At 44.6% G+C, this 13385-nt stretch overlaps 1 protein-coding gene across 4 annotated transcripts in view; it reads right to left on the bottom strand.

Moving 5' to 3' along the window:
* The window catches only part of COL27A1 (collagen type XXVII alpha 1 chain), a 203511-nt gene that overhangs the window by 38591 nt on the left and 151535 nt on the right, over nt 1-13385 (bottom strand). For 3 of the 4 annotated variants that reach the window (XM_081967198.1, XM_081967197.1, XM_081967199.1), the window contains one exon: nt 9866-12344. In XM_081967198.1, coding sequence (XP_081823324.1) covers nt 12198-12344 — 147 coding nt within the window. In that variant the 3' untranslated portion in view covers nt 9866-12197. Of the gene's footprint in view, nt 1-9865; nt 12345-13385 lie in introns of those variants that run through there. The other variant, XR_014176514.1, reaches the window with a different exon arrangement.

The raw sequence follows: 13385 nt of genomic DNA on the forward strand, positions 1-13385 counted from the left end.
GGGGTCCCCCACCTATCCGGAACGGGGGCCTCACGAGGGATGCTGCAACGGTCATTGAGTGTGAAAAACCGGTCGTAAGTCCCTTTTTCCAGTCCTGTTGCAACTTTGCTCATGAAACCAGGCATCAGCAACCTGCGGCTCTGGAGCCGCTTGTGGCCCTTTTAATCCTCTGCTGCAGCTCCCTGTCACCAGTTGGCGCCACAGTTTTGGGAGGAGCTTCCGGTTGGAGGGGGGAAGCACAGCACGCCAGGAAGAGACTCTATGGCAAGGGGCGGGTTTTTCTGGTGGGCTCCACAATTGAACGGGGGGAGGGGGGCTTCCGGTTAGGACTTTTGTGGCTCTTTGGATGTTTTAAGGTTGCTGACCCCTGCACGAAACAAACGGCCATATGTCGAGGACTACCTGTCATGGGCCTCCACTTCCCAGGAAGGAAACAATAACAACACGGCTGCAGCCAGCCCGCTTTGATTGAACTCCATCCTTCCCCAACTGGGCGCCCCCCCCCCCAATTCTCACCTCCATTAGGTCGGAATTCCTCAACCTTTCCGGATTGATGACCCAAAGGCAGGGGAGGGGGGGGAAAGAGGGGATGGTTTTGTGTGAGGAGCAGGTGCATACGAGTGGGGCCATGAGTGCCCGAGATGGTTGTATTGACACAGGAGTGGGCCTGTGAGTGTGTGTATGTGCGCATATACCGCCAACTACCCACGCTGCCCGGTGGCCAATAGGTGTGGTGGGCCACCAGTGGAGCCAGCAGCAGATTCGGACAGTGAGAAGGTTGGGGAAGAACCTGGGCCAGTCCTGGAGTCTGGGGAAGGCTCTGATGAGGGCTGTGTGTCAGAGGCAGAAGTGGGGCTGAGGCCGTCTGACAGTTATCAGCTGCCTTCAGAGTCAGACATCAATGAGGCAGAAGAACAGCTGGAGCCTGTTCCCAGTGTGTGCATGCGCAGAGTTGCCAGGCGAAGGGAAGAGCTAAAGAACAGGGGTCGACTTGGGAGTAAGACCACAGGTGGACCGTGAATGGCCCCTCCCAGAGGAAATAACAGAGGAGCGAAAGGGGAGTGGAGTTTGCAGGAGACAATTAGTTCGCTTCATTGGTTCGTGACTCTCCGAGGCTCCTTGCCAAGTTCTGCACATCTCGGCCTGGCAGCTCTCCAAGCCAGATAAGGTCTGTGACCGTAAATCCTCCCTTGAAGGACTTTGCTGGAGGTGAAGGAGTAGAATTCACAGTCAATGAATACCCAGGAGTTTGCTTCATGCTCTTGGGTCAGAAAAATAGGCTGCGTCCCAGTAGTGGGCTGAGGCTTAAAGTTATGGACCCCTACTTTAGGGGGACCCCATAGATTGTGGACGCCTGCTTTAGGGGTCTCCAGAAATACTCATTTGGTACATCCAGAGGGTCACATTTGTGGGGGGGAATCGGACCCCTTGCTCCAGCCAACTTCCTGTGGCCAACTCATCAATGCCAACTTACTCTGCAGGGCAACTCATTACAGCCAACTCATCGTGAGAGAGCTTGTTTCGGGCAATTTAAGAATCCCATTCAAATATATACAAATAAATTACAAAATCGTTTCCCGTTCGCATTTCATTTCATTCCATATCCCTCCTTTGGCATCTTTTCTCTGAATGATTCCATCCCACCGTTTCTTTGATATTAGTATAATATCTTGTCCTGGGCGAGATGGCCGTGGCGAGTTGGCTTTTGGCGGGTTAGCCACGGCGAGTCGGCCGCGGGAAACTGGCTGCGGCAAGTTGGCCCTCATTTTCATAGACCCCTTGTGGGAAGCTTTCACCTCCAGGGGTGAGCTTCAAAATTTTGAGCAAGGGGTTCTCTCGCCAGTTGCTGGGTGGGAGCGGCTATGGTGGGGGGTGGCCTAGTCGGCCTTCTGCACCATGGGGGGGCTTTTTTGCCCTCCCCAGGCTCCAGAGGTCCTGTTTTTTGGCTGTTCCTGAGTCTCTGCGTGCACCACACACTTACCTGCATCCGAAATGGACTGCGTGGGGACTCCTGGGAGGGGAGGGGTGGGTGGGGCCAGCCAGGGGTGGAATTTGGGGGGCTTCTCCAAACTGCACAGAATCTTAGCTAGAGGTTTTCCCGAAGCCCCTGCAGCCCTGTCCATGTCCTATGTGGGTGTTAGGTTATATCAAGGCAGGAGAGAAATAACATCCTGGCTAGCTACTTCCACCACGATCCCATTTCCAACCTAGCTTGTGCGGGGGATGGGGACTCAAAAGACAGCCCCCACCACCACCACCATACCTGTCATTTACAATTCGCCAGGGCCTCTTAATGGTCGGTCTTAGAAAGCTAAGGCAAGAGGAAGCCTCAAATTACAAAGACTTGGAGATGGGGGTTGCGTCTTGCCTGCCTTCCCCACTTCCTTCCAATTGATGTGGTGCTTCCAATTGATGTGGTGCTTCCAATTGATGTGGTTCCGGCCCCCCGGTTCAACCAGTTGTTTCCATCTCTGGCCATCGGGGGCGTACAGCTAGCCCCCGTGGAGCGGGCGCGCAATTTGGGCGTCCTCCTGGATGCCCGCCTGTACATGGATGACCATGTGACAGCCGTGGCAAGGGGGGCGTTCCACCAGGTTCGCCTGGTGCGCCAATTGCGCCCCCTATTGGACCGGGATGCCTTACGCACAGTCACTCATGCGCTGGTGACGTCTCGCCTGGACTACTGCAATGCTCTCTACATGGGGCTTCCCTTGAGATGCACTCGGAGACTGCAGTTGGTCCAGAATGCGGCCGCGCGGGTGATTATGGGGAGGACTAGATACTCCCCTGTAACACCTCTCCTGCGCGAGCTGCACTGGCTTCCTGTGGTCTATCGGGTGCGTTTCAAGGTTTTGATAACGATCTTTAAAGCGCTCCATGGCACAGGACCTAGTTACCTGTGGGATCGCGTCCTGCCCCATACATCCCTACGACCAATTCGCTCGCACAGAGAGGGACTTCTCCAGGTGCCGTCCACCAGACAGTGTCGGGGGGCGGTGCCTAGGAGCAAAGCCTTCTCTGTGGCGGGCCCAGCCCTGTGGAATCACCTCCCCCCTGATATCAGGATTACCTCCGATCTCCGCTCCTTCCGTGTAAAGCTCAAGACCCACCTCTTCCAATTAGCTGGCCTGGCTCAACCATAGTTTTATCCTATTGCTCCTGACGGGTTTTTTAAATTTTGTAATTTAATTGAGGGTGTTTTAAATAGCCATTTTAATTGTATTTTATATATATTTTACGAGTGTTACCTCCTCTAGGTATATGTATGTGTATGTGTTATTTGTATTTGTATATGTATTTTATATGTATATTGTATATATTTTATTGTACGCCGCCCCGAGTCCGTTTGGAGAGGGTGCGGCTAACAAATTAAATTTCAATTTCAATTTCAATTACACAATGCCCCACGTTCATACCCTCGGTTCCCTAGAAGGATTTCGGGCGTCCTTCCTACAGGGTGGAAAGTTATCCCAGCAAGACGTCTGTGGAGCTTCTCAAGCACCCAAGTCAGGGTTCAGTGTTGGTTTTCACATTTTGTTACCGCCGGTTCGCCCTTGTACCTTCTGTGCATGTGCCCGGCCACAAAAACGCACAGGCTCTCGGCGGGTGGGCGTGCCACCCACAATTTCCACTACCGGTTAGAGGCGAAGCGGTCAAAACCGGCTTAATATGACCTCTGTCAGGGTTGTCCCAAATATGCTCCCCCCCTCCCCGAAAAGACAACTGGGCCTTCTTGTTTCGTTTTTTTTTTCCTTTGAAAAGGTTTCGCTTCTCATCCGAGAAGCTTCTTCGGGTTCGACGTTAGTTCTTCGGAGAAGAATTAAACTTTTTTTTTTCAGAGAAAAAAAAACACAAAGTCCTCTTTTTTTGGGGGGGGGGGGAAAGCACCTTTGGGAGAAGAGGAAGAAAAAGGTTTTTTTCCCCCCCTGCAATGTGTTTATTTTTCTTGTTGGATGCCCTCTTTTCAGATGGTGGGGGGTCCGGAGGAGAATTTTGGCAAATAAAGCCTGGCCAGTGGTGGGATTCAAATAATTTAACAACTGGTTCTCTGCCAGCTGGGTAGGCGGGGCCCGGTGGTCATGTGACTGGGAGGGCGTGGCCAACTCAACGTCACTCAGGTCAATGGGAGCTTCGTTTTAGCCGTTACAACGGTTAACCGGAGAGGCAGTTTCTGTAAGCAAGGCAACAAAGATGAGGCTAGAAACAGCACCAGGACATCTCCTTCCTGCCTCCCTTACAGGAATAGCCCTGTAAAGTGGGAAAAAATCAAAAGGAGATTTCTTCCAACAACCAGTTCTCCAAATTGGTTAGAAAGTTAACAACCGGCTGTGAATCCCACCGCCGAGACTGGCCCTCCAAGTCAGAGAAAACAGCCCTATGAAAAACAAATGTCTTGAGGCTCCTCGTGGAAGGGGGGAAAATGTCTTTAATTATATATATATTAGACATTTCCAGATCGCTTCCTTGCAAATTTGCAGAACCGCCTGGCCTAAATTTAGACTATTGCAGGGATCAGCTGCCCTCCTCCTTTGCGAGAAGAGAAACTCAGTTTTGAGCTAGGAGCCAGGAGGACAGCAAGTCTCTGCGTTCCCCTCGTTGACAAACCTAAGTATCACTTTAGGGGGCCAGCAAAACACTTCTCTTTTGCTGCCTGCCAAAGAGCTATAATTAAGGTTGCATGCAAACTGAACATTAGTCAAACAGCGGGGAATTTCAGAAGTACGTTTCGCCTTGGATTAATTCAATTCAATAGATTTTGGGTTGGGTTGCCTCGACTGTTCTGTTGCAAAGCAGCAATGAAAATAATATGGCTCCTTGGCGTTTTGAGTTAAGAATGAAGGAAAGGAATATTTCTTTCTCCCCCCAATTTTGGATGGAAATCCTTTTCCAGGCAATGGCAATAGTTCCCCCCCCTCCTCCTCTTCCTCCTCTTTCTCATTATTGGTCTCCTCCTCCTCCCTCTTTTCATCTCCTTTCCCTTCCTCTCACTCTTTTTTCTCCCTTTTCTTCTCTTTCTTCCTTTTCTACTCTTCCTTCTCTTCTACCTTTTCTTCTCCTCTTCCTCCTTCTCCATTTTCTCCTCCTTTCTTTCTCATTATCAATCTCCCTCTTTTCGTCTCCTTTCCCTTCTTCTCCCTTTTTTCTTTCTTCCTTTTCTTCTCTTCCTTCTCTTCTCCTATCCTTTTTTCTTCTCCTCTTCCTCCCTCTCTCTTTGCTCCTCCTCTGCCTTTTTCCTCCCCTTCTCCTCCTCCCTCTCTTTTTCTCCTTTTCCCTTCTCCTCCCTTTTTGTTTTCACCTCCTCCTCCTTCTTCCTCTGCTTCTTCTCCTTCCCTTTCTTATTTTCCCTCTTCCTAGCCTTCTTTTTTTGCCTGCTCCTCCTTTTCCTTCTCCTCCCTTGTTCTTGTGCTCCTTCTCCTTCTCACTTCCCCACAGCTGGATGCAAAAGCAGATCTCCTAGAATCACCAGTTTTTATGTGGCTTATTGTTCTTCTGAGATATCACGAGATTTCTTAAGAAATGGGAATAGATTTTTCGGGGGGGGGGGATGATGCACAAATGATGAGTTTGTTTTCAGGGGGAGTAAGACGAGTCTTTTCATGTTTGTGTATCTTGTCATGTTTATGTAATGTAAAATTGGAGGTGGTGACCCTTTCAGAGCTGTAGGCAACAATACTTCATTTTTAATGTATGCCAATTAGTGTATATTCAAACCGACAATAAAGTTATTCTATTCTACTCTGTTCTATTTCATTTCTATTCTATTCTATTTTCTCTCTTCTCTTCTATTTCTATTTTATTTCTCTTCAGTTTCTCTTCTCTTCTATTTCTCTTCTATTTTCTATTTCTCTTCTATTTTCTCTCTTCTCTTTTCTATTTATCTTCTATTTTCTCTCTTCTCTTTTCTTCTATTTCTATTTCCTCTCTTCTATTTCTCTTCTCTTTTCTATCCTCTTCTATTTCTCTTTTCTTTTCTTCTATTTCTCTTCTATTTTCTATTTCTCTTCTCTTTTCTCTCTTCTCTTCTATTTTCTATTTCTGTTCTATTTTCTCTCTTTTCTTCTATTTCTATTTCCTCTCTTCTCTTCTCTTTCTCTTCTATTTTCTTCTCTTTTATTTCTATTTCTCTTCTATCTTCTCTCTTCTCTTCTATTTCTCTTCTATTTTCTCTCTTCTCTTCCACTTCTGTTTCTATCCCAGATTGAGTCTATTCAAAAAATCTAACTTGACCAACTCTTACAACTAACGTCAGATGCCAGAGGTGAATTCATGCAATCCAGTACTTTGGAAACGATGACAGAAAATACAACTACTCACAGGTAAGGCCCACTGAGATGGATTAATGGGCCTTACTCCTAAACTGATTTCAGCTTGAAATACACATTGAAGAACGGGGGGTGGGGGGAACCAATAATGCACAAAGCTAAGAAAAAAAGCAGCTGGAGAAATGCCTTGCGGGAACGACAAATATAAACACATCATATATACGGCTGAGATTTTAAGTCAGGCTTTTATTGCCCCCTGGTGAGAGCTACCGGACACACATTTAAAAAAAATTAAGACATGGGGAGGAAAATCAATGGAGGGGGAAAAAAACTGCAAGAAATAAACCTTTTCTCGAATTCTCTTGCAAGCAATTTGGCTTGTTCGCTGTTCTTCCTTTGTGCTTCCGTCCCGCTAAATCAAAAGCTCCTTTCTTTCCAGAAATACCCATTTATCAACTCCCCTCTGGTTTTTCAGGACTCTCCTATATAGCTGCTGATTTACTGTTTGGCAACAAAAGTCCTTCGGGTCCCATTCAGCCTGATCCTTGGCCCCGCTTCTATCTTCGTCTCCACCAGTGAAGAGAGACTGAACTTCCATCTGGTTCAAGGGGTCGAAGAAATAGGTTGCTCTCTGAAAGACCACCAAGGCACTGACTCTTTCTTAAATAATAGAATAGAATAGAATAGAATAGAATAGAATAGAATAGAATAGAATAGAATAGAATAGAATAGAAACAGGAACAGGGTAGAGCAGAGCAGAGTTAGGGTAGGGTAGGGTAGGAATAGGATAGGAATAGTATAGAGTAGAGTAGAGTAGAGTAGAGTAGAGTAGAGTAGAAAGAATAGAATAGAATAGAATGAGCTGGAAGGGACCTTGGGGGTCTTCTAGTCCAACCCTCTGCTTAGGCAGGAAACCCTACACCACATCAGACAAAGGGTTATCCAACATCTTCTTAAAAACGTCGAGTGTTGGAGCATTCACGACTTCTGGAGGCAAGTTGTTCCACTGGTTAATTGTTCTAACTGTCAGGAAATTTCTCCTTATTTCTAGGTTGCTTCTCTCCTTGATTAGTTTCCATCCATTGCTTCTTGTCCAGCCCTCAGGTGCTTTGGAGAATAGCTTGACTCCCTCTTCTTTGGGGCAACCCCTGAGATATTGGAAGACTGCTATCATGTCTCCCCTAGTCCTTCTTTTCATCAGACTAGACATACCCAGTTCCTGCAACCGTTCTTCATATGTTTTAGTCTCCAGTCCCCTAATCCTCTTTGTTGCTCTTCTCTGCACTCTTTCTAGAGTCCCCACATCTTTTCTACATCGTGGCGACCAAAACTGAATGCCGTATTCCAAGGGTGGCCTTACCAAGGCCTTATAAAGTGGTATTAACACTTCACTCGGTCTTGATTCTATCTATCTATCTATCTATCTATCTATCTATCTATCTATCTATCTATCTATCTATCTATCTATCATCTATCTATCTATCTATTTATCATCTATCTATCATCTATCTATCATCTATCTATCATCTATCTATCATCTATCTATCATCTATCTATCATCTATCTATCTATCTATCTATCTATCTATCTATCTATCTATCATCATTATCTATCTATCTATCTATCTATCTATCTATCTATCTATCTATCATCTATCTATCTATCTATCTATCTATCTATCTATCTATCTATCTATCTCTCAAGATCTATCTTCTCTCTCATCTATCTTCTCTCTCATCTTTCTATCTATCTATCATCTATCTATCTATCTATCTATCTATCTATCTATCATCATTATCTATCTATCTATCTATCTATCTCTCAAGATCTATCTTCTCTCTCATCTATCTTCTCTCTCATCTTTCTATCTATCTATCTATCTATCTATCTATCTATCTATCTATCTATCATCATTATCTATCTATCTATCTATCTATCTATCTATCTATCTATCTATCATCTATCTATCTATCTATCTATCTATCTATCTATCTATCTATCTATCATCTATCTATCTATCTATCTATCTATCTATCTATCTATCTATCATCATTATCTATCTATCTATCTATCTATTATCTATCTATCTATCTATCTATCTATCTATCTATCTATCTATCTATCATCTATCTATCTATCTATCTATCTATCTATCTATCTATCTATCTCTCAAGATCTATCTTCTCTCTCATCTATCTTCTCTCTCATCTTTCTATCTATCTATCTATCTATCTATCTATCTATCTATCTATCTATCTATCTATCTATCTAGCTATCTAGCTATCTATCTCTATCCACGGTGGTACAGTAGTTAAGAGTGCGCTACTGCAAGCTCCTTCTGCTGACCGCCGTCTGCCTGCAATTTGGCAGTTCGAATCTCACCAGGCTCAAGGTTGACTCAGCCTTCCGTCCTTCTGAGGTGGGTCAAATGAGGACTCAAATTGTTGAGGGCTGACTCTGTAAACTGCTTAGAGAGGGCTATAAAGGACCACGAGGTGGTATTGCTATGGCTATAAACAAATAGAAACTCTACTGTGGATGCCAGAAGCTGGAATCCTATGCCGAAATCCTATAGGGTGTGCACCAGGCTGGAGGAAGGATATTTATGCTGGATTCACTCAGTTTGTCTACGGAGAATCTGAGTTATCCAGGACATGGTTGTCCCAAAGGTGCTTTTTTTTTCAAGAGGCAACAGTACTTTCTGCTTTTTCTTTTGAAGATGTTTCGCTTCTCATCCAGGAAGCTTCTTCAGCTCTGGGTGGATGAAGAATGGAAGGATTTATACTCCTTGCAGACAGCTGGTCATTTGCATCCTTTCAGAGAGTCGTTGAGGCCACTTGGAGGTTTATCTCACAGTCCCCTGAGTAGTGCTCATGGTGGCTCCTCTAGTCTGCAACTGACCTGGATGACTCAGAATCTCTATAGATGTTTAGCTACACAATTTGAGAAGGACACCCTTGGAATGGAGTGGGAGGAGGAATGGATTTCCAGGGGGGGGAAATTGCAGATTTACAGGAACCATTTGCACCAATCAGGTGACCCTGAGGACACAGAGAAGCCTCCAAGTGGCCTCAACGACTCTCTAAAAGGATGCAAAGGACCAGCTGTCTACAAGGAGTGTAAATCCTTCCATTCCTCACCATCATCCAGTCAGAGCTGAAAAAGCTTCTGGGATGAGAAGCAAAATGTCTTCAAAGAAGACACAAATAAACCCCCAAGTGGCCCCAACGACCCTCTAAAAGGATGCAAAGGACCAGCTGTCTGCAAGGAGCATCAATCCTTCCATTCTCCACCATCACCCAGTCAGAGCTGAAGAAGCTTCTGGGATGAGAAGCAAAATGTCTTCAGAAGAAAAAAAACAAAGTCCATTTGCCTCCTGAAAAAAGCACCTTTGGAATTCACTCAACGGTAAGGTTTGGATTTGACACAGAAAATCCTTTAAAAAAAAGAGAGAGAGAGAGAGAGCCTTGGAAGGAAGAAAGGATAAAGTTCAGTTTACATTTTTGCTCCATGAAACAGGAGCAGGAGACAGGCTTTTATTTTAATCCCCCCCCCAAACCGCCCCCTTTCCAAAAAAAAAAAAACCCCACACACATCTCGCTTATTTCTCTTTTCTTACAAAAACAAAACACCAGGAAAAGTCAGCAAGCAACGGACAGAGTTGACCTTTATCCCATCATTAGGACATTCTTTATATAGAAAGAAAGAAACAGTTACCATATGATTAAACCTCCTGTTTTTCTTTTTGTCTTTTTTTTTCCCTTTCGAGTTCCAAATTTACAGATACCAAGGTCTAGCTTTCTACAGAACGCAGCACAAAACCAAAACAGAGAAACAGCGACAAGAATGATGACAACCACAAACAAAACAAAACAAAACCCAAGACAAAATGAATGCGGACGATTCCAACATACCTCTCTTCTTGATCTGGTTTTTCCTTATACCCTACGGACAAATCCCAAAACTGATGCTAAAATGGACTCCCTTATTTATAGGAAAGCTACGACACATCGGTTTACTTTGGAAAATAACTTTTTCCCATCGGGGTCTCCTTGGAGCCCGGACTGAAAAGCTGGACTAACACATAAGGTAAAGGTTTCCCTCGCACGTGTGTGCTAGTCGTTCCCGACTCTAGGGGGCGGTGCTCATCTCCATTTCAAAGCCGAAGAGCCAGCACTGTCCGAAGACGTCTCCGTGGTCATGTGGCCGGCATGACTCAATGCCAAAGGCGCATGGAACGCTGTTCCCTTCCCACCAAAGGTGGTCCCTATTTTTCTACTTGCATTTTTTACGTGCTTTCGAACTGCTAGGTTGGCAGAAGCTGGGACAAGTCACGGGAGCTCACTCCGTTACGTGAAGCTAGGGATTCGAACCGCCAGACTGCCGACTTTTCTGATCAACAAGCTCAGCATCTTAGCCACTGAGCTACCACGTCCCTGTGGACTAACACATACATTCTCCAAAAAAAACCACATTTTTTTTTGAATTTGAATAGCCTCTGTTACTTAAACTTGGTACACACATACAGGTATATAGATTTATTTATTTATTTAGGTATATATATATATACATATACATATACATATACATATACATATACATACATACATACATACATACATACATACATACATACATACATATATATATATATATATATATATATATATATAAGCTAACAACTACTCTTCAATTTTACACCCTGCCTTCCTGCCCGCCCTGTTGCTAAGTTGTTGGATTCCACAGGAAAAATAATAATCTGTAGAATATTTCATGCGCTTTTAAATTAATTCGGTTATCAGTCCTCTGTGCTCTGTGTTTTCTTCTTGGTTTTTCCTGCAAATGAAATTTACCCAAACAGAGGGGAAGGGGCTATTAAGAGACACTGTAGCACCTCTGAGGAGTTTTAAATCGTTTTTTATATTTAAAACTCCTCAGAGGTGCTACAGTTTTATATATATATATATATATATATATATATATATATATATATATATGTATGTATGTATGTATGTATGTATGTATGTATGTATGTATGTATGTATGTATGTATAATTAATTACAACTTCTTTAAAAAATAAAAGAGCACCAAGTATTTTCACAGTGAGAGGTAGGTAGAATCAAATTGAAAAGGCCTGTCCCTCTCTTTCTCTCTCTCTCTCTTTTGTTTCCTCTCTTCTGTTTTCTCTTTCTACAATGTAGCACCAAAGTTTGTTCACCCCTTTTCACTTGGTTGAGGGGTGGGGGATATCTCCCCTTACCACCCTGTGTCAAAGGGGGTGATTTTTTTTTCATTTCCAAAAGGAAGAAGGATCTTGCTCGCTTTTATTTAGGTTTTCTTTTTTGCCTTAAATAAAATATATATATCTATATATATCTATATATTTCTCTCTCTCTCCTCTCTCTGTTTAATATTGCACATCAAAATCCTTCCTGTTCCAGAACAGTGAGCAGATTTTAAAAATAATAATCTTATCGTAATAAGATGGCAACGTTGGTTTCCCAAGTCGCTTCCTTGTCTTGTCCAGCAAAACTCTGCTTGATTTTTTTTTTAAAAAAGGACCTGGATTCCGGAATGTTATGCTTGGCGACCCAAAAACTGTACGAAAGATTTTGGGTTTTCTGCAAGCCACTTTTTTTTTCTCTCTCTCTCTCTCTCTCTCCTTTGGCTGAGAATGGGTGGAGAATGTCTACTTCAACTGGCCATCTCTGAAGTTCCTTCAGGCCCACCGGGGTTCTTGCTGAACTTTTTCTCCCCCGTGCTGAGATGGAGAAACGGATGGATTGCAAAGTCTTCTCATTTGACGTGGTCCCAGTGCTGAAGCCCCAAATCTCGGGGTTTACAGAGGCCCAAGTGGGCAAGAGTCCCGCGGCTGAAGACACCGCCTCTCTTCTGAAAGAAGCCAAAGGGTGAAGCACCAAGAAAGTTGGCTTCTAGAGGAAACACACTGGCCCGACCTCCAGGAAATATTCCTTCCCCGGTTTGCTCGGCGGAAGGTTAGAAATGCCCACAATGGGCAGCCGTTGGATGTCGTACGTCCGAAAGGTAAAGAGAGTGTAGTGCCACTGGCCGTCTTGAATCTGGTTGGAGAGGAAACCTGATGGTTACGCCCTTGAACCAGGTGGGGGATGGAGGTAGGAAGACCCAACCGCCCCAAAGGAGGAAAAAAACATGGGAAATCCGTCGCGAAGCCCTCCCACCCCCTCTTTTCCCCACCAAATGTTTCCTTCTGCCTCCAAATGGATCGTCAAACCAGTCAACGCAGCTCTTTCCCTCGAGGCAGAAATGATCAGGCTCCAATTATCCGACTTTGGGCACCTTATGCAAAGAGCCAGTTCCCCGGGGAAAGGAGCTAATGCTGGGAACGGTAGAAGGAAAGAGAAGAAAAGGATGAGCGACAGGAAAGGTGAAGCGACTCAGTAATGGCGGTCATGGGGGCAACATTGGAAGACCTGAAAGACCAGGTTAGGGAAATATTGTCCTTGGAGTACTCCTTCTCTGGTTGGTAGGAGTCAAAAACGATGGCACATAATCTGTCCGTCTATCCATCCATCCTTCTATCCATTCATCCATCCACCCATCTATCCATCCATCCATCCATCCATCCATCCATCCATCCATCCATCTATTCATGCATCCATCCACCCATCTATCCATCCATCCATCCATCTGTTCATGCATCCATCCACCCATCCATCCACCCATCTATCCATCCATTCATCCATCCATGCATCTATCCATGCATCCATCCACCCATCTATCCATCCATCCATCCACACATGTATCCATTCATCCATCTATCCATGCATCCATGCATCCATCCATCTACCCATCTATCCATCTATTCATTCATCCATCCACGCATCTATCCATTCATCCATCCACCCATGCATCTATCCATCCATCTATGCATCTATCAATGCATCCATCCACCCATCTATCCATCCATCCATGCACCCACCCACCCACCCATGCATTAATCCATCTATCCACTCATGCATCCATCCATTCATCTACCCATCCATCCATACATCAATCCATGCATTAATCCATCTATCCATCCATCCATTCATCTATCCATCCATACATACACCAATCCATGCATTAATCCATCTATCCAT

The sequence above is a fragment of the Natrix helvetica genome (genome assembly GCF_964273705.1).
Source record: "Natrix helvetica genome assembly, chromosome: 15".
Classification (NCBI taxonomy): domain Eukaryota; kingdom Metazoa; phylum Chordata; class Lepidosauria; order Squamata; family Natricidae; genus Natrix; species Natrix helvetica.